Raw genomic sequence first — 20,667 nt, 5'->3', positions numbered from 1 at the left:
GGAAGCCGTTAGTCAAAAAGTCACAATGGGGTTGAGAACCCGACCCGGGGCGAGTCGAGGGGTATTACGGGTATTAAATGTTTTATGGGGTTACCGGGTTATGGAAATAAATATTTGGTGATATATTCGAGGTTAGAATGTTTAGGAGGGAAAATGGGGGAAATTAACCATTTTGCCCTCAGGGACTTTTTTGGTACCCCGAGCCTTGAGGTAACCTTAAAGCTTAAGATAAATAAAACAAAGCCTAGGAAGTCTTTAGAAACTCAGAAATTGACTCTTTCTTTCCCTCTCTCTTGAAGTTGTCTTCTCTTCACTTTATCCATTTTTTTCCCTAAGGCATATCAAAGGAAATCTTGGTGAAACTAACTAGAAGCTAAGGAATTGGGCTGGTAGTCTTGAGGAATTAAAGCTTGGAACCTAGAGGATCAACACAGAAACATAATTCAGCAAGGGCAAGCTTCAAATTATAAGTATTTTGCTTGAATTCCTGCTGGTTTTCTTAGGATGTGCATGGTTTGGATTCAAATATTGGTTTTGATTTCTTGATGGGTGTAGGAATTGGTTTTTGAGTTTGTTGGTATGTTTAGGTTGCTTAAGTGTGAATTTTGGGTTTAAGTGTTGGGTTGAGGTGATTTTGGAATTGTTGGCTCGAAGGAAATGCAGGGGAAAATGGTGTTTTTCTGGGTTTAGAGGCGAGGGTCGTGGCCCTAGGAGGGGCATACCGCGGCTCGTGTGCACGCAAGGCCTGAGGAGGCCACTGACCTTGGGGCACGCCGCGGTGCTTGGCCAAGCATGCCGCGGCCCGTGTATGTTTCCAGGGAGTTGTTAGCCTCTGTTTTGAGGCTAGCCGCAGCCCTTGAGGGGTTGGGCTGCGGCCCTAGCCCAAGGTTCATGTTGACTTGTGGGTTTTGACTTGGGAACCTAATTGCTAAGGCTCGGGATGGATTTTATCACCCGGATTGATAGAATTCAAGGTCCCGAAGATTAGAATTATGGCTCGAAGCTATTTAGTGGATTAGAACTTGATGCATGAAATTCTTAATGCGTTGTGACTAGGGTTTCGATGAGGCTCGGACTAGGGAACTGTGCTCGGGACATTGGTGCTTAGAAAGCTCGGGACACAGGTAAGAAAACTAATGTTCCCATAGAGCTTGTGTTGAAGGGCTTGGCCCTATATGATTGTGTTGCAGGGCCCGACCCTATATGACTGTGTTGCGGGGCATGGTCCTTTGACTAAATTTATGTGTGTTTAAATATCTGTTTAGTATATTATGTGTATATAATAATGATGGAGCGGCGAAGGCCAGGAACGGCGAAGGCCGAGAACGACAAGGGGCCGGGTGCAGCGTTTACCACGCGGAGTGCGAGTTGCCAGGGTGAGACCCCAAGGGATACGTGGGATATCCTTACGGTTTAGACCGCGAACCCAGGGCCTGGTAAAGCGCCTGGGACGGCATGGCCGTACTTGTATGACCTAGTGTTGGCTTGATTTTATATCAAGTGTTTGATATGCGTTTATTATCTGCTCGTGAGGGATTTCTTGTTGGGCTTCGACTCACGGGTGCTCTATGGTGCAGGTAAAGGCAAAGGGAGAGTCGATCAACCTTGAGTATGTGAAGCGGGACGAGCAGCGCGTACATGTCCGGTCTGTTTAGCTGCCACGGCCAGGGTTATTTTTGGGAAATGTTTGTAAAAAACTTGAATTGTGTCGTTTAGTCGGCTGTAATTATATTTTGAGTTGTAAATATTTCCAAACAATGTTTTTGGGATCCCAAATGCTAAATGTTTTTTAAATTTTCAATGAAAGGTTTATTCTCAAGTTTCTGACTCTGGTTATAATTTAATTACACTTTTGTCTGAAACCTCAATTAGCGAGTAATTGCACATTTTTAACTCACTTAGTAACGGCTTTAAGGCAGTACGGTGTTACACTGAGAAGGGCTCGGGATAGAAGTATGTCTCACAGAACTCTGAATATACCGACTTGGTAGACTCCCGAGCGAATATCTTCGTGGCCACGGAAAAGCATGTCCACTATCGGAAGCCACAACCCATCCGGAGGGACAGGGAAAGGCGAGATCCCGACAAGTTTTGTCATTTTCACAACGACGCAGGGTAGCACACCAATGAGTGCTGCCAGCTCAAGGATGAGATCGAAAACCTCATCAAGCTGGGACATCTCCATCAATATACTAAGGGTGAAGCACGTCAGGCGCAACCCCCCGCGGCAGGAGCGCTCATGTCGTCTGTTGCTTCGCAAGTGTCAGCAGTTGCTACTGTGGCCCCGCATCATCCAATAGCCCGAGGACCTCCCCTAGTGAATGGGTGAGTAGAAACCATTTTAGGAGGGGCCCACCTAGGTGTTACCTCCCGAAGCTCGCAGAATAGGTATGTGTGAGCTCTGAATCACGACGATGAGGTGATGGCTTTGGCTCAGTTGCCTACCCAAATGCCGTGAATGATTGACCAAGTCATAATGTTCTCCGAAGACGATGGTCGGAGAGTACACTTCCCACTCCATGGATTTTTGGTAATTGAGAGCCAATTCTCCAATAAATTGTGGCGCAGATCCTGGTGGATAACGGGAGTTCAGCAAATATCCTGTTTAAGTTTGCCTTCGAAAAGATAGAACTGACCGCTTGTCCTAGTACGCCTCGACCCTATACGAATTCTTGAGAGAAGCGCTCATCCATATGGGGCAGATAAACCTCACTGTAACACTTGGATAAGTGCCTCGCCAGACCTTCAAGTATTGTACCTTTGTGGTGGTAGATTTCTCCTCATTATATAATGCAATCTTACGATGACCTGCACTGGTAGAGTTTGGAGTTGTCACTTCCATCCGCCACCTATGCATGAAGTTCCCCACAGAGGTATGGATTGGTACATTCCACGAAGACTAGAAAGAGGCGAGGCAATGTTACATTTTGTCTCTCAAGACCCCCTTGATGATGGTGGAGACAACAGTCCCCGAGCAGTCTGAGGCATTGGACGTACATGCTGTCCAGGAGACCAGGCCCGATGAATTGGACCTGAGGGTTCAAGAGGAGAGGGCCATTGAACCAATAGAGGAGGTGGAGGAGGTAGTAATTGATACCTCCACTCTTGATAGAAAAATAAAAGTTGGGGGAGGCTTCCTCCGAGAGAACCAGGATGTGTTTGCATGGTTTCATTCTGACATGAGTGGCATTGATCCCAACATCATATGCCACGCCTTGAATGTCGATCCCAACTTTACTCCTGTCCAGCAGAAGCAAAGGACGTTTGATCAAACTTGGAAAGCTGCTCTAAAGATTGAGGTAGACAAGCTCCTCCCTAATGGATTCATCCGAGAAGCTTAGTACCCCAGCTGGCTATTAATCCTATGCTTGTGCCAAAGCCGAATGGCACCTGGAGGACATGCATCGATTTCTCGGACCTTAATAATAATTGTTCGAAAGACTGCTTCCCACTCAATAAGATAGATCAGATGGTTGATGCGACCTCTGGCTAGGATCTGTTTCTGTTCATGGACGTATACTCGGGCTATAACTAGATATCGATGCCTGGCGCGGATCAGGAGCATACTAGTTTCCGGGTCGATAAGGGTGTCTACTATTACATCATGATGCCTTTCGGGATGAAAAATTATGGTGGCACCTACCAGAGACTGGTAAATTGGATGTTTAAGAACCTACTTGGGCAAAACATGGATGTTCACATGGACGATATGCTGGTCAAGTCCAGAATAGCTCCCGACCATGTAGGTGACTAGGCAGAGGTTTTCTCGGTGCGCTGCCAATTCAGAATGAAATTAAATCACCAAAAATGCACATTTGGGGTTGCCTCCGGAAAGTTCCTAGGCTTCATCGTCACTTCTCGGGGAATTGAGGCAAACCCTGAGAAGTTTAAGGCCCTAATCGAGATGCCATATCCTCGGAGGCATAAAGACTGTAGCGTCCCAAATTACCTAATAAAGCTTAGGGCGTTGATTAGGGGGCCAGGATGGAAAATTATGGAAATGATGTGATTTATATGTGTATCATTATATGATTATGTCAGTTATATTATAATATGATTTGATATACATGTTTAGGTGTATTAAATATGCATGTGGGCCTGTTCCAGATTAAAAGGGTAATTTTCGTAATTGGTCTGTTATGGGTATATTTGGCATATATGTAATATATGTGTGGGACCACTTCATTATGTGGATATATTTGAGTTACTTGGCATGAGGCGAACCTAGGGAGCAAGCTATTGGGAAAGTCACAACGGGATTAATACTTGACTCGGGGTGAGCCAATGGGTATTTTGGGTATTTAGTACATTACCAGAATATTGGGTAATGGGAATGAATATTCGATGATATATTTGGAGTTAGTGAGATCAGGAGGGAATTCTGGGGATTTTGACTATTTTATCCTCGGGTGTTTTTGGGACCCCAAGCCTTGGGTTTTACTTAAGGCTACTTAAGCTTGAAGTAATGCGACAGAAACAAAATACGTTCAGTATTCTCTCTCTCTCTCTCTCTCTCTCATTTACTCATTTGACGCTCATTAACGTTTTAGAAGGAAACTCGAGTTTTAGAGCTCGTATTAAGGCAAGGTTAGTGTAATAACAATTCTAGGGAAGATTAGAAGCTTGATAACTGGAGGATTTAGTTGGGAAACTACTTAATCAGAGGTAATCCAAGCTTTAAGTTCTGAGTTTTGAGTTTCTTATGTTCGATTGGATTTTTGTGTTTTGATGAGTTTTTGCTTCGTTTGTAATTCGGTTTTTGTTGCCTGGGATGTACTGAGTTGTTTGGGAACTTTTTTTATGGGATTTGGCTATGTTTGGATAGGAATATGGAAAGATTTGGATTGAGAAAAACGCAGGAAAAAAAAGTTTGTAGGTCGAGTCGTGGCCCTGTTCTTGGGGTGACGTGGCTCTCTTAACATAGGAGAAGTAGATGGTTGTGGGGCTTTTGAGCTGTGGCTCCTGTTAGGGCGCACCGTGGCGCTGGTGCAGGCAGAGAAGAGGCTTGGGCCACTGACTTGAGCAGCTTATGGCTCAAATGTTTGGGAGCCGCAAGGCTTAAGGGATTTTTGTCCTTGGGGAGGTTTCGAGTGCGGGAACTCAAACCTAAGGGCTCAGTATCGATCTTACTACTCGGTTTAGTAGGATTCGATGTCCCAGAGGCTAGGATTTGGTCCAGAAGCCTTTATTTACTCGTTATTGATGAGATTCTACATTATGGTTGTAACTAGGTTATCGCTAGGGGCTCGGAACCGGGATCGTACTCAAGGGTTGTTCATTCGTAACCTGTACTTGGACCAAAGGTAAGAAAAATGCACCCGACATGTGATACATGTGTTTATGGCTTGGCCGGAATTGTTGAAAAGGAATATGAATTGGGCATGAACGCCTGAGAATGTGCATGATTATGATTATTCTTGAGATTGTTGATTAAGCTTCCTGAATGCTTTGTATCTGGATATGATATATGATGAATGCCTGCTAGCATTATATAATTGAGAAAAGCATTGACTTATTAGTCAAGGTCGACAATAGCGTCGAACTCTGGTCGAAAAGTATGACTTATAAGTCAAGGTCAACAATAGCACCAAACGCTGATCGAAAAGCATTGACTTATTAATCAAGGTCGACAATAGAGCCGAGCGCTGGTCGAAAAGCATTGACTTATTAGTCAAGGGTGGCAATAGCGCGTTGAGCACTAGTCATTTTGGTTAGGCTAACCAAGAGCGCATCATACTCTTGTCCGACCTATTGGTTGTGGAAAACTCAGCGCCACGTACGCTAGGCCAGCTCTAAGGCTGGTTATACAAAGGATAGGGCAGTGGTCCCCGGGGTGGCTTATCCGTCCCATATCCTAGGGCTGGGCCCCAGCCTTGACTTATGAGTCAAGGACGACCTTAGCATGCTGAGTGCTGGTCGAAAAGCATTGACTTATGAGTCAAGGAAGGCAATAGCGTGCTGAGCGCTGGTCGATATGGTTATGCCTAATCAGGAGCGTCATATACGCTTAATCGACCTATTGGTCGTGGAAAATTATAGCGCTAGGTATGCTAGGCCAGCTCCAAGGCTGGTTATACAGAGGGTAGGGCAATGGGCCCTGGGGTGACTTATCAGTCCCATATCCTAGGGCTGCACCTTAGTATGATTTGTTAATCTTGTATTTTGGGCATTGGGCCCCAGTATGATTCATTGATCATTTATCTTGGGGTATTGGCCCATATGACGCTGCAGTCATTTATATGGATGGTATGCATGCATGATTAGGGTTATTACTGCTAGGCATGCTTATAATGATTTGGTAACATGTTATTAACTGCTTCTGAGAATGTTTAAGTTTTCTTGCTGAGCCTTGGCTCACAGGTGCTTTGTGGTGCAGGTATAAGGAAAAGAAAACTGGACCATCCTTGAGTTGGAGAGCTTAGGTGATGATATGTGTATATGTGGCTACTTGACCACCACAGCCGAGGTTTTAAAGAGGAACTAGAGTCAAACCATATTTTGATGCTTAGGTCGGCTGGTTGTAGCTTTTCATTGTAATTAACCTTTTAAATTTATTTTGGGATCCCACGTATGAAGTAAACATTTTAGTGAAACGATGATACCTTTGACCAAAATTGTTAACCCTAAACCGTTAATCACGTTTAGTTACACGGTTATGGCCAAATGACTCATTTAGAGAGTTTATCACTATTTAAAATACACAGTGTAACGATCCCTGATTAGCAGGGTATTACAAAGACGTTTAGAGCCTGAAAGGAAGGATCGCTGCTTTGAGCCATTTTGTCTCCAAGGAAACGGATAAGTGCATCCCTTGCTTTAATATGCTCTGAGAAAGTCAGAGATTTGAGTGGTCGGAAGAGTGCGAACGGGAATTCTAGCAGCTCATGGTGCACATGGAAAACCCTCATATTTTGTCCAAGCCCGTAGACGGAGAACCTCACCTGCTCTATATGGTTGTCTTGGAGAATGTTATCAGTGCTGCATTAGTGCGGAAAGAAGGTCGTGTTCTGCACCTCGTCTATTACATTAGCAAAAGACTCGGTGCAGAGTCTAGGTACCCAGTAATGGAGAAATTAACTTTTTTCCTAATGGTGGCCTCTCGAAAGCTAAGATCCTACTTCCAAGCGCATTCAATTAAGGTCCTCACAAACCATCCCCTTAGGCAAGTACTTCAAAAGCCAGAGTCATTGGGAAGACTCTTGAAATGGTCGATGGAGTTGAGTTAGTTCAACATCACCTATCATTCGAGGTCTTCCATAAAAGGTCAGGCACTGTCCGATTTCATCGTTGAGTGCACATGTAATCATGAGAAACCTTAAGGTGTCCCAGTGGTCGGACCATCATGGATGTTGTATGTGGACGGGTCTTCAAACGAAAATGGTGCAAGAGCTGGACTCATTTTGGTTTCCCCGGAGGGACACAGAGTGCACAGCGCACTCTGTTTTGGGTTCAACGCATCTAAAAATGAGGCGAAATATGAAGCCTTAATCGCTGGGCTTCGAGTGGCACTTGAGCATAAAGTCGAGGGCCTCGATATTTTTAGCGATTCTTAACCTGTTGTAAACTAGGTACTCAGAGAGTACCAAGCCTGGGGAACAAAGATGGCAGCATATCTTCCAAAGGCTCAAGAAATGCTTCATAACTTTAGAAATTCACTATTCAACAGGTGCTGCATTAGCAGAATTCCAGTGTCAACGCCCTTGCTAAGTTGGCCACCACTAAAGACGTTAAGTTGATCAATGTGGTCCCCATTGACTACTTGGATGCTCCGAGTATCTCAGATTTTGACAAGGTAGAAGCTATACAACCCCAAGATGGGTGGATGGAAGCAATAATAAAATATCTTGTCTCCGGGGAGCTGCCCCAAGATAAGAAGGAAGCTCATAAGCTACTCTATCAGGCACCTCGGTACATAATCATGGACAGTAAGCTATATCGGCGAAGTTATTCTTTGCCTTTGCTCTGATGTGTGTCCAAACAAGAGACCAATCTGATAGTCCGAGAGGTACACGAGGCTTTTGCAAAGACCATGGCGGGGGGAAAAGTCTTTCCAATAAGATCTTGAGGCAAGGATATTTTCTGCCCACCATGAACAGAGATGCGATGGATTATGTCAAGAAATGCGACAAGTGTCAGTGTTTCGCTAACATCCCCCCGATAACCTCCAAATTAGCTTACGCAAATGACCAATCTGTGGCATTTCGCTGTCTGGGGTATTCGGGTCCCTACCTAAAAGAAAGGGAGGGGTGAAGTATGCCATAGTGGCCATCGACTACTTCATGAAATGGGTCGAGGTCGAACTGCTCACAACGATCACCTCTAAAAAGGCCTTGGACTTCATCATTAAGGTCTAGCTCATAAAATAAGAGATTTTGTTTTCTTATTTTTATCGAATAGTAGGTTGTTAATAATGGTGTCCATTATTAAATAAGTTTACAACTTTATTTAACTATTGGTATTTTTTTACTCTCGCCAACAGGGACAAGGATATCATAGATTGGCTAAAAATCTAAGAAATAGAGATATGATTATTTTTGGTATTTTTTCTCAGATCTTACATATTTTTTTATATATAGTGCTATTTCTTGAAATGTCAGTGAATAGAAGTTTTATTGAGCAAAAGTAATGGATTTCTATTTTATTGATAATTTGTAGTATAATTATGGCTGTGTCTACTCCCATCCTTCCTCAACTTTCGATGGAGAAACTCACTGGAGAAAACTTCCTTAAATGGAAGCAAAACATCAACATTGTGTTGATTGGTGACAACTCCAAGTTTGTCATGACTGAGGAATCCCCAGAAGTTCCAGTTGAAGGAGCTAACAAGTCTGTCGGGGAAAAGTATGAGTGTTGGCAGGCGGCTAACAACAAGATGCGGTACTACATGATGACTAGTATGGTTGACACTCTCAAGACAAAGATGGAGAATGTCGAGACGGCCTACGAAATCATGGATCAACTCCAAGACATGTTTGGTGCCAAGAAAGCGCAGACTCATTTTGAGGCCACCAAGAAATATGTCAATGCTCAGATGGCACCTTCTCAACATGTCTATGATCATCTGATCAAAATGACAAACTACTTTTCAGGAAGTTGAACTTTATGGAGCAACAATAGATGAGGAAACTCAAGTCGGCTTAATCCTCAACAGTCTCTCTCCAGCTTTCCTGACGTTCACCACCAACTATGTGTTAAATAAACTCAACTATGGTCTGATGCAGATCATGAACGAGCTTCAGACTTTTGAGTCTATCATGGGTGGACCAGGTAAGGGAGGAGAAAAGAAGACAACTACTACTATTGTTGCTGATCCAGCTAAGGCTGAAGCTAACCAAGCTTTGTATTCGAAAACTGGAAAAAGGAGGAAAGGTGGAAAAGGAAACAACCCTAAGCCTGCAAAGTCTGCAAAGATGAGTGCACAACCAAATGCACAGACGCCTAAGGGGAAAAACTAGAAAAACAAGAAAGGTAAAGGTAAGTGTTTTCACTGGAAAGAGAAGGGGAATTGGAAACAAGATTGCCCCATGTTTCTAGCAGCTAAAAACAAAGGTAATGATTATAGTTCATTTATCTTAGAAACACACTACAACAAATCTCTCTTTTCACAACACATGAATATAAGCTTTTTCAAAAAGTATTATAATAAGTAAGATTAAAAAGAGGTAAAATTAGATTATAGGCGGGACAAAAAAATTTAGCGCCAAATTAAAAATGTGTTAACTTTTTTCCCAAATCCAATTTTTCTTTCGCTCACCTCAATCCTTTCTCTCCGCCCAAATCACTTTGACAGGGGCTCCATCGCACAACTCCACCTCCATCTCCATCACAACCTTTGTTTTCTTCTCTCCCCTAATTTGAAAAATTGACCTTCCCTATCATCGGCAAACGACGCAAATGACAGGGGCTCGTGGGTCTTGTGAAAGTGACGGGCTTAGGGTCATGGGTGGCTCGGTCTCACGAAGGGGGTGGGTGGCTCGGTCTCACGAAGGGGGTGGGTGGTTCGGTCTCGCGGAGGGGGTGGGTGGCTCAGTCTCGCAGAGAGGTCGTAGGTGGCTCGGTCTTGCAGAGGGATTCGAGCCCCCTCTTCTTTCTTCTTGAAATTTTGGTAAAATATGAATCTCTCTATTTAAATTATTTATTTAGTATATCTTCTTGAGGTGCAATTCTTCTCCTAACATACATTTCTTGTGTTGGTTGATTCAGACTAGCTTCTATATGAAGTTGTTTGAGGGTGGTGAGTTGGACAGTAAAGTTATGGAGAAAGCTGGTTGTCAAAACTATTCCCACACCCCATGGGAATCAGAGAAAGGTGATGTCTATGAAAGGCAAACTTATTACAAATTTGACAAGCGTATTTCTCGTTACAGAGGAGAGACAAGAAGTACTCAACAAAGAAGCCCCCTTTGTGATAGAAATGGATGGATTATTGAAGAGGTCATGACTCTCCATGGAGTTCCTCTTGGTGACTATTTCAATGTATGAACACCGTAATGTTTTCTTCTCAATTCTTGTTTAAATTTCCCGTTTCGCAACTCTCTTTTCTTTTTTGTCAGTTGGCTATGATCTAGATAACTCTTGTACTCAATGTGAAATCTTTTGGAATGCTGATTAGTGATATTTTATTTTCACAGCTTCACATAAGATACCAAGTAGAGGATTTGCCTTCAAAATCAAAGCAATATCAGCTAAAAGTATATTTTGGAATTGCTTGGCTCAAAAGCACTAGGAATCAGAAAAAGATTACAAAGAATATCATTCAGAATCTGAATGATTGCTTGAAAGTTATTGTTAGTGAAGTTGAGAAGGAGTTTGCAATGAAATAGTCAATGGAAGTGGTTCAAATAGGATCATTAGCTTACTTGGTATCCAGCTGACTCGGGTTTGAATGTCCTGTAATTGAGCATCGGGATCCATCCAAGTATGGCCTAATAGCCTTGCATATAGAAGCAGTGTGGTAACATTATTTTTTGGACAACCACTACTCCTTCAACACAGGTAGGTATTCAAAAGTTGATAACACACTAAAGAGAATTTTGAAACCAGCTGCTCTTAGTTTCTTGTCAGAATCAAAATCCAAAGGAAGAACTCAATGGAATCATAAAGGGTGCTGAGTTTTCGATGACATGAACTCATTGGATGTTGTTATTCACAGTATGTGTCAGATATAACATGTGACTTGATTTTAAGACTGCACTAATTTAAGGTCATGGGGGATGGATGGCTTTGCTAATTTCTGTGATCACCAGACACAAGGCAGTCTGTGGACAGTGTATCATTACCCCATTGTGAGAAATTTCTCTCCTGTTGCTTGCAAATTCATGAAACACGCATATTCAGGTGTAATATCCCTTCTAAGCACCAATGAAACACAACAGTAGGTAGTAGTGCTTTCTAATGAGTACTAGGCATGCAGCTGTGGCTTTGGATCAATTAAAAGATCTCTAGTGCCTCAACTCAAGGGAGGCCTTCTCTGAGGGAACATGCTTGTATGGTTTCTAGTGCCTCAACTAGGCATGGGAGCATGCTTGTATGGTTTCCAGCTTCTTCAAAGTCGTGTTGTAGCACTATTTGTTGCTGGCACTTCACAGGTTTTTCTCATTTTCTTTGGAGTCCATTACTAGTTTGTAATTGCCTGTTAGATTTTTCCAAATAAATGCTCTCTTGGTTTTGGTTTAGTTTTTGTAAGCTGTTTCCAATTTTCTTTCTTGCTAGGTACTTGGGGCATTGCATTAGCTATGCAGTTGTAGCTTCTGTGCTATTGGGGTCTGCTGTTTCTCGTCATTTTTCAGTTTCAAACCCATTAGCTGCAAGGAGAGATGCCTTACAGAGCATTGTTATTCGCCTTTGAGAGGGGTTTTTTGTTTGAATTTGGGATTGCAGTGTTGTTGCTGTCTCTCTTTGTTTGTTCAATAATGGCTTTTCTACATTCACTTCAAGTGGAAGAAATGGCTATGACCTCGAAATCCCGCAATTGCAACAAACATAACTATGCATGCAGACAACACAAAGTTACTCCAATAAGATAACAAAATAAAAACCCCTAATATTTCAAAAGTTGGTTCTGAGTTGAAAATAACTAAACGACACAAAAGAAATGAACAATTAAATAAATCAATCAGAAGTGAATGATATAAGTTTGATTAAATCAAATTTAATACACAGCCAAAGAAAATGTCTAGAAAATTTTGTTGGACACTTCTTTTTTTTTTAAAGAGTTGGGCACTTATTTTTAGTAGGTTCCTGTATGTATAATTATTTTAATATATAATCATTAGTTTTTAATAAAAATGAAAATAGTATTAATGAGTAGTGATAATAATACATATAAACAATTGTGGAAAAGGAAATCAGACTATAAGAAAATAAAAATAAAATTTCAAAAAAAAAAAAAAGCTCTTATCCTTCACAGAATCTTTTACATCAATTAGCCAAAGAGCCAGTCTAAATTTAATTTTGGCATAAACAGTCCACATTGTCTTCAACATCTTTAAATTTTCTCTTATTTCATTCTGGTCATTTTCTTGATTCTGAATGCATCAGAATATATGTGAACATGTTGAGTTTTGACACTTGAATTCAAGTATTCAACTTTTCTAATGTGCAAGTTAATACGTGTATATATTTTTACTTACCTTTAAATGCTCATAAAAGGAAAATTGTTCTTTTACGACATATGAGACTGTGCAGTGTCTTGTGCAAGTTTCTAAATACTCTTGTATGTACCAATTTGTAGTTACATAATAGAAAAAGAGATGGAAGAGGAGCTATTAATGCAAAGACGTGAAGAGGAGGGTAGAGTTAAAGAAAGATGAAAGGCTCTCTTGGAGAAGGAAGAACGTAAATGGAAGGAGATAGAAGCTTCTCTCATATCCTCTATTCCTAATGCTAGAAGAAGGGAAGCAGTAGCCATGGCAGCTGTTGTTCGTGCAGTAGGAGGTGATTCTGTTCTTGATGTTTCTAGCATTGCTCCCAGGATATGTTCAACTCAGTTAGTTCGCCGAGCCCTTCAGGTTTGTTTATTATTATCACTATATAAAAGTTTTTAAGGTTTGTAAGACACTTGAGACTCTGTAATTAGTTAGTTATACATCAGCCTCTCTAGCATGCTATTGCTTAAATTTTCATGTTTTAAATCAAACAAGGTGTGGTTGCATTAAAGCTCATTATTTCTTTCTCGAATCCACATACTGTCCAATGGGGTTTGAATCTTAATTAGCCATCTCAATACTGACTTGAACAAATAAGCTCCAACATTTTTTTTGGCCCTAAGAGCATGATAATCTCCACTCTTACCTTTGTTTTTAAGTTACTGAAATATTGATAAGAAAATTTTCAGGTGTGTGCTTTTGTTCTTACTTGGACTATGTGACAATTGGAAGATGTTTCGGCTAGAATAGCAAAGGTTTGAATTCAGTTTTCTTATGCTATTTTTCTGGCATGCATGTTAACTATCTTTTGGTTGAGACAATTTATTCTTAAAAAAAAAAATTTGAGCAGAAACATTATGTTATTTTAACCATTGCAATTATACCAACTTAATTTACACTTTTAAGCAGCAGACTTCGAGCTCAGATGCACCAAGAAATCACACCAAACATTAAAAAGAAAGAAAGAAAATACAACTTAAATTTGCTTCAAATTTTACGATAAATATATAATCGAAAAAGTCTTTGACTATAGTATTAATCCTTCTAAATTTGTAGGAAATAGAATATTGCCCACTTAAAGTAATTTACCTAAATAAAATACACTGAACAAATATTTTACCTGTGGTAGTTGTACTTAACCTTTCATTTGGGCTTGCTTGATGTATTGTATTTTAGTACCTTAAATTTGTGCTTATTTGTGGCAGTCATACTCGGTCCTTATGTGTATTTGGTACCTTGATATTTTTAGGAATGAAACAAATTGGATCTCTTTCTAATTTTATTTGGTGCCTACTTTTGCAGAATTTAGCATTCATGTGATTTCTAAATACTATGAGTTAACTATATTCATGTGGTTTTCAAATACTTTTGCACATGTAGTTAGTTAGCTCTAACTGTAATATAGGTTCAGCTATAGTTAGTAGATTAGTGTGGTTAGTTTCCTGTTAATCACTTCTTGTTTTCCAACTCCTTTTTCCCTCTCTTTGTATCTTTGTACTATTCAGCTATAAATAATAAAGTCCCAATCTCTTGTACATTTACAGAGATCATTTTATCCAATTCATTTTCTATTAAGTACTCTTATGTGTGTGTATGATGGCAGCGATCACATAGGGGGGCCTGTTTGGAAGTATGAAATGCTATTATTTAATAACAATGGAATGCTGATGATACCATGTAGTACAGTGTGATGGTGCTCCTTCCTATGATGATACCATCTAGATAATGACCACCATTGATTACTAAGGAATGCCAAAGGCTTTTGTCATATTTTTTTGGCCTATGTAATTTTCAGAGATTACCCCCAAAATAGAAGCTTCTGTTCTCCTTTTTATTTTTTTTTATTTTTACCCTGACAAAGCTGAAAATCAATTTATTTTTATAGATGCTAGAAGCTAAAAGTTAGATAAGAAAATGAGATAAAAATATTGCTAGACAATTTTATTGTGACAGTCTTGTCTCCATGAAGTTTAATAAAAAGGTCCAATTATTATGAGACATGTCTAGAATCCATTCTTTTTTGTTTTTCCTCTTCTTTTTTTATATAATTCTTTTGGCTACTCCTTCTCATGATTAATTCGGTATTGATTATATTTTTTAGCTCATTACAAGTGTTGAATCACAAATATTCAACACTTGCATATATTTAGATAAAGTTTAGTTCATTCATTCTCTATTCTCTTTGATGAATGTGGTGCTATTTGGAGAGACCAGTGATAAGGAACATAGCATAATAAAAATTTCATCTGTTTTCCATAATGGAGTTGTATTGTATTGTATGTATTTGGTTTTGATTCATGTTAGGGTGATTGGTGCAGGATAATTGGCCTTCGGTGATGTTTGCAATGGCAGGAGGGGTGGTACTTAGCCTTGGAAATCTCTCAACTTAGTATGCTTGGGCTTTGGTTGGCTTATCAGTCACAGAAGTGATCACTGCAAGCATAACAGTTGTTATAGGTCCTTTCTTTCATTCTCTCTCTCTCTCTCTCTGACAATTTCTAAATGTTGATGTTTGTCTGTGTTTCTCTTATAGATACTGAATTTTTTTCTTCTGTTGCGATCTTTAATGGTGACAGGAACAACCTTGAATTACTTAATAGACAATAGAATTAATAGAGCCGAGATCCTTTTCTCTGGCGTTGGCTGCTTCTTGGTTGCAGTTTTTCTTGCTTTTACTATCCACTCATCTAATGAAGCTGATAATAAAGAAAAGCTTGAAGGTTTTTCATCTAAAGAGGGGTATGTTTCATTCATTAAATGTTAAGGTTATCAAAGAATTATCTTGTTTTTATTCATTTTTAAAAATAAAATCATTGAGCTTGTTGAGTTATGCAATTTTTACTTAATTATTTTGTTTGATGGTGCACTTAAGGATAATGAGAATGAGCAGAAAACTAGCTGTACCACTATAGATGGCACTGTAAAAGACAATAATTTTTAGTATGGAAAATCAATTAAAATTCTCACATTTAGATGAAAAGTGATAATCTTGTGTTACAACAATACTACACAACAATATTTGGACGTTCATCACCTGACATTCAAATCAAACATCTCAGATTATCTATCACATTTAATAATTATAACTCTTACTACAGGTGTTTGGGAAAAGCATTCCCATTTGACTGTCCATATGTTTCTTTGCAGGTGTTTGCTTTTCTCTATTCTCACTAGCATTCAACTTGGCAACAAATGATCAATGGCATACATTGAAAGATGGGGTTCCTCACTTGGTTGTCTACACTGCATTCTTTTACTTCTCAGTATCTTGTTTTGTCCTTGCTATAATCCTCACATCACATTCCTTTACTACCCTGTGCTGGACTTACCCAAATCATCAGTCAAGGCTTATATGAATGACTGGAATGGCAGAGGCTGGGCCTTAATGGCCAGTCTGCTCTACGGGTTTGGCAATGGTCTCCAATTCATGGGAGGCCAACCTGCAGGGTATGCTGCAACAGATGCTGTTCAGGTTGGTTCAAATATATTTTTTTGTCTTGATTCCAAACTTCTCTTTTGTGGGATAAACTTGTTTGTGCAAAATTTCAACTGAACCAAAATGTGCATCACATACTAATATGAACTTTTTTGGGGTGGTGATTGGCAGGCACTTCCACTAGTAAGCAGTTTCTGGGGAATTCTTTTGTTTGGAGAATACAGAAAATCTTCAAGAAGAACATATATATTGCTAGTAAGTATGTTGTCTATGTTTATTGTGGCTGTTGCTGTTCTTATGGCATCATCAGGGCATCGAAAGTAGGAGTCAGCTACATACACAACCCTTTGCCTTTGTTTTTGGGTAGTGTTTTGTGTAAAGTAATAAGTTGGCCTGTGGTTTGATAATACCGATGAGGATGCATTAATAAACTATACAAGAAGTTGTTGGTTCAATTGATAGTATTATGATAGTATTATTTGATTGATTTGATAGGGAAGATGAGAAAGACAAAATGATAATGGGGCCAATTTGAATTAATATTATGCTCATTACAAGTGTCCTCTCTTGTAAATAATTTCCATAGCATTTTTCTTTAAGTAATTTGTGATGCTAGATAATAACAATAAAATATTTCTTTGTTTATTTTGCAGATGTGACAAGCGAAATAGAAAAGGATACTTAATTTTGAAGGCTTTGTGTTGGGCAGCTGTAGAATATTTTGTGCTGAAAGTAGTAACTTTTCAATATGTTGAATATTTAAGACTACTTGAATACTTTAAGAACATTTTGTTGTTGATGACAATGTTGAATGTTTTAAACTATGGATTGTTAATATAATGTTGAATATTTTTACTATTTGCTATTTGAAAATCAAGTTCATTTGATGATGCTAGTATATATTAGAAAGCTAATTTTAATTATATAAAAAAATTAAAATATAATAGAATAAATTAGTGTTATATAAATGAATAGATAATAAGAATTTAAACTTATCTAAATATTAAAATAATACGAAAAATGTGTTATAATATCTATTACAATAACACTTTTTATAAGTAAAGAATTTTGTTATGCAAACTTCATTATATAACACAAATAATGTGTTATACTAAAGTGTAGTATAACACAAATTTATAAGTATTGAAATGTGTTACATAATCGAATATATATAATATAATTAAACACTTATCTATTTATTAAAATAACACAGAAAGTGTGTTATTGTTGACAGTATAATAACACATCTATATAACAATCATAAAGTGTTATGTAAAGTACCCTGACCTAGGATAACATAGTCGGTCTTAACACATCAAAAAGTGTTATGGTATGTTTTGATAACACATTTTTGGTGTTATTAAAAGCATTTTTTCTTGTATTAACATGTGTTTTAGAGAATGATAAATCTGTTTGGATTGTTGATTCTGGATCTACCAACCATGTTTGTAACTCTTTACAGCTTCTTGAATCGTGGGAGGAAGTGGACGAAGGCGGCTTAAAGTTTAGAGTTGGGAACAGAGCGTTCGTTGCGGTCCAAGCTAGAGGAAGAGCTTGTCTAAATTTAGAAATAAGTTTTTAATTTTAAATGATGTATTTTTTACTCCGGATTTTAGTAGAAATTTAATTTTAGTTTCCATGTTGCAATGAGAACAATTTGTTATGACTTTCACAAGTTCTAATATATCTTTTTCTTTCAATGGATCACAATTGTGTATTGCATGTTTGGAAAACAGGCTTTATATTATGCGACCTAATGAACCCCTCGCTCTTAACAATGATTTATTCAAAGTAGCTAAACCGAGGACTAATAAACTTCAAAAGACCGATAACGACAACATGACATATTTATGGCATTTGAGACTAGGTCACATTGGATATGATAGAATTCAAAGACTTACAAAGCACTGACCTTTGAGGGAACTTACCTTAGGTGAATCACCTGTCTGTGAACCTTGTCTAGAAGGCAAACTGACCAAGCATCCATTCTATGCAGAGGGTGATAGGGCCAAAAAACCACTTGGACTTGTGCATTAAGATTTTTTTGGACCTTTGAATGTACAAGCCAAGGGTGGTTTTGAGTATTTCGTCACTTTCATTGACGATTACTCTAGATACTCATGTCTTTACTTAATGCATAGGAAATCAGAAACATTTTCAAGGTTTCAGGAATTCCTAGCAATGGCTTAGAACCAATAAGGTAAAACGTTAAAATCTTGCGATCTGATAAGGGTGGAGAATATTTGGATATGCAGTTCTGAGATCATTAACTGAACATGGGATTTTATACAACTTACTGCCCCAGGTACTCCACAACAAAATGGTGTAGCGGAACGCTGGAACATAACTTTATTGGAAATGGTTAGATGCATGCTTAGTTACTCAACTCTGCCAACTTCGTTCTGGGGACATGCAATTGAAACCGCAAACAAAATTCTCAATGTCATGCCATCCAAATCAATCCCCAAAACACCTTTAGAATTCTGGAATGGTCGTGAACCTAGTTTACGCCATTATAGAATATGGGGGTGTCCCACCCACGCCATGAGGGAAGGAAAGCTAGAACTGCAAACTGAAGTTTGCATGTTTGTTGGCTATCCTAAAGGTACTCGGGGTGGACTTTTCTAAAGTCATTCAGAAAAGAAAGTGTTTACTTCTACGAATGCTACTTTTCTGGAAAATGACTATGTCCAAAACTTCAAACCACGCACCAAGGTAGTTTTAGAGGAGATGGTTAAAGAATTGACTCCAACCAATGTTCCATCGTCATCAACGTGAGTTGATGATGAAATTCCCACTCTTCATGTCCAACCGGTGCAAGTTGATTAAATGAAGAAAGTACCACTGTTCCTAAGGAAGAAGTCACAGAGCCTTGTCATAGTGGGAGGGTTTCTAGGAACCCAATTTGCTATGGTTTGGATGGTGAAACAAATATTGTTGTTGGCGACACTAGTGATGATGATCCATTTTCTTTCAAACAGGCAATGGCTAGCCCTGAAAAAGAACTATGGCTTGAAGCCATGAAACAGGAAATGGAGTCCATGTACTCAAATTCTATTTGGGATCTTATGGAAGCACCTAGTGACTTTAAGACCATTGGGTGCAAGTGGATCTACAATAAGAAACAAGGTGTTGATGGAAATATTGAGACTTATAAAGTTCGATTAGCGGCAATGGTTATACCCAAAGAGAATGTATGGACTATGAGGGAACTTTTAGTATAATAACCATGCTCAAGTCCATTCACATCCTCTTATCCATAGCAGTCGCTCTCGACTATGAGATCTGGCAAATGGATGTCAAGACAGATGTTCTTAATGGAAAGCTTGACGAAGTCATTTATATGGATCAACCAGAAGGATTTAAAGTAGCTAGACAAGAAGGAAAAGTTTGCAAGTTGAATAGGTCCATTTATGGACTTAAGCAAGCTTCTCGTTCCTAGAACCTTAGGTTTGATGAAATAATCAAAATCTATGGCTTTGAAAAAAATATTGATGAGCCTTGTGTTTATCAACTGAAGGAAAAACAAATAGTGGTATTCCTGGTTATTTAAGTAGATGATATTTTACTCATTGGAAACAATGTTAAGAAATTGTCAGATGTGAAGAATTGGCTAAGCACTCAATTCCAGATGAAGGATTTGGGTGAATCAAGTTATGTTCTAGGTATCCAGATCATTTGGGATAGAAAGAACAAACTCTTAGCTCTATCTCAAGCAACTTACATGGATAAAGTGCTTGAACGTTTCTCAATGAAAAATTCCAAGAAAGGATGTTTACCGTCCCGCCATGGAATTCATCTTTCAAAGAAGCAGTCTCCCAAGACACCTGAAGAGGAAGATGCAATGAGAAAGGTTCCTTACACATCTGCAGTTAGAAATCTGATGTATGCTATGTTGTGTACTAGACCAGATATCTGCTATGCAGTGGGAGTAGTGAGCAGGTATCAAGCAAACCAAGGACCAGAACATTGGATAGCAGTTAAGCATATCCTGAAGTATTTAAGGTGAACTAGGGATTATATTTTAGTCTAAAAGGGTGGCGTTCTAAACCCTGTAGGCTACACCAATTCAGATTTTCAGACTGATGTCGATGACAGGAAGTCTACTTCTGGAATGGTGTTTACTCTTGGGGGTGGAGTTGTGATATGGAGAAGCGTAAAGCAGTCTAAAATCTCAGATTCCACCATGGAGGCTGAGTACATAGTTGCGTCAGAAGCAGCTAAGAAAATAGTCTGGCTAAAGAAGTTCTATTCAGATCATGGTATTATTCCAGAAATGGATAAACTAATTGTGTTGTTTTGTGACAATACAGGAGTGATAGCCAACTCGAAAGAACCTCGTAGTCACAAGAGGAGTAAGCATATAGAAAGGAAGTATCACATTATTCGAGAATATGTAGCCAGAAGATTGCATCTGAAGAAAATCTTGTGGATCTGTTTATAAAGACACTACCAGAAGCTACATTTGATTAGCATATCAAGGAAATGGGATTAGTAGAATTAAGGAATTAGTTTCAATTAGTGCAAGTGCGAGTTTGTTGGGGTTTTATGCCCTAATTAAAAACCAATTTCTTTGTAATCTCA

At 39.1% G+C, this 20,667-nt stretch overlaps 1 protein-coding gene and 1 pseudogene across 1 annotated transcript; both read left to right on the top strand.

Moving 5' to 3' along the window:
- Positions 1 to 10,209: 10,209 nt before the first annotated feature.
- On the top strand, positions 10,210 to 11,848 carry LOC133815116 (C2 and GRAM domain-containing protein At1g03370-like). Its single transcript, XM_062247995.1, has 3 exons — positions 10,210 to 10,476; positions 10,632 to 10,807; positions 11,713 to 11,848. Exons 1-3 carry the CDS (start codon positions 10,216 to 10,218, stop codon positions 11,846 to 11,848), a joined length of 573 nt encoding a protein of 190 aa, XP_062103979.1. The 5' UTR covers positions 10,210 to 10,215.
- A 1,060-nt stretch (positions 11,849 to 12,908) lies between these two features.
- LOC133815115 (ureide permease 1-like) lies at positions 12,909 to 16,509 on the top strand (annotated as a pseudogene).
- The last annotated feature ends 4,158 nt before the right edge of the window (positions 16,510 to 20,667 follow it).

Source organism: Humulus lupulus, chromosome 2, assembly GCF_963169125.1.
Source record: "Humulus lupulus chromosome 2, drHumLupu1.1, whole genome shotgun sequence".
NCBI lineage: Eukaryota > Viridiplantae > Streptophyta > Magnoliopsida > Rosales > Cannabaceae > Humulus > Humulus lupulus.
Note: the sequence above shows the minus strand (reverse complement) of the source record. Positions and strands in the feature narration are given on the sequence as shown.

Excerpts from the sequence above, each read along its gene's own strand:
- LOC133815116 (XM_062247995.1), top strand. The coding sequence starts at position 10,216 with ATGAAGTTGTTTGAGGGTGGTGAGTTGGACAGTAAAGTTATGGAGAAA. Across the intron at positions 10,477-10,631 it reads CTCTTGGTGACTATTTCAAT|CTTCACATAAGATACCAAGT; the intron begins GTATGAACACCG and ends TTATTTTCACAG. Across the intron at positions 10,808-11,712 it reads GTTAGTGAAGTTGAGAAGGA|GTACTTGGGGCATTGCATTA; the intron begins GTTTGCAATGAA and ends CTTTCTTGCTAG.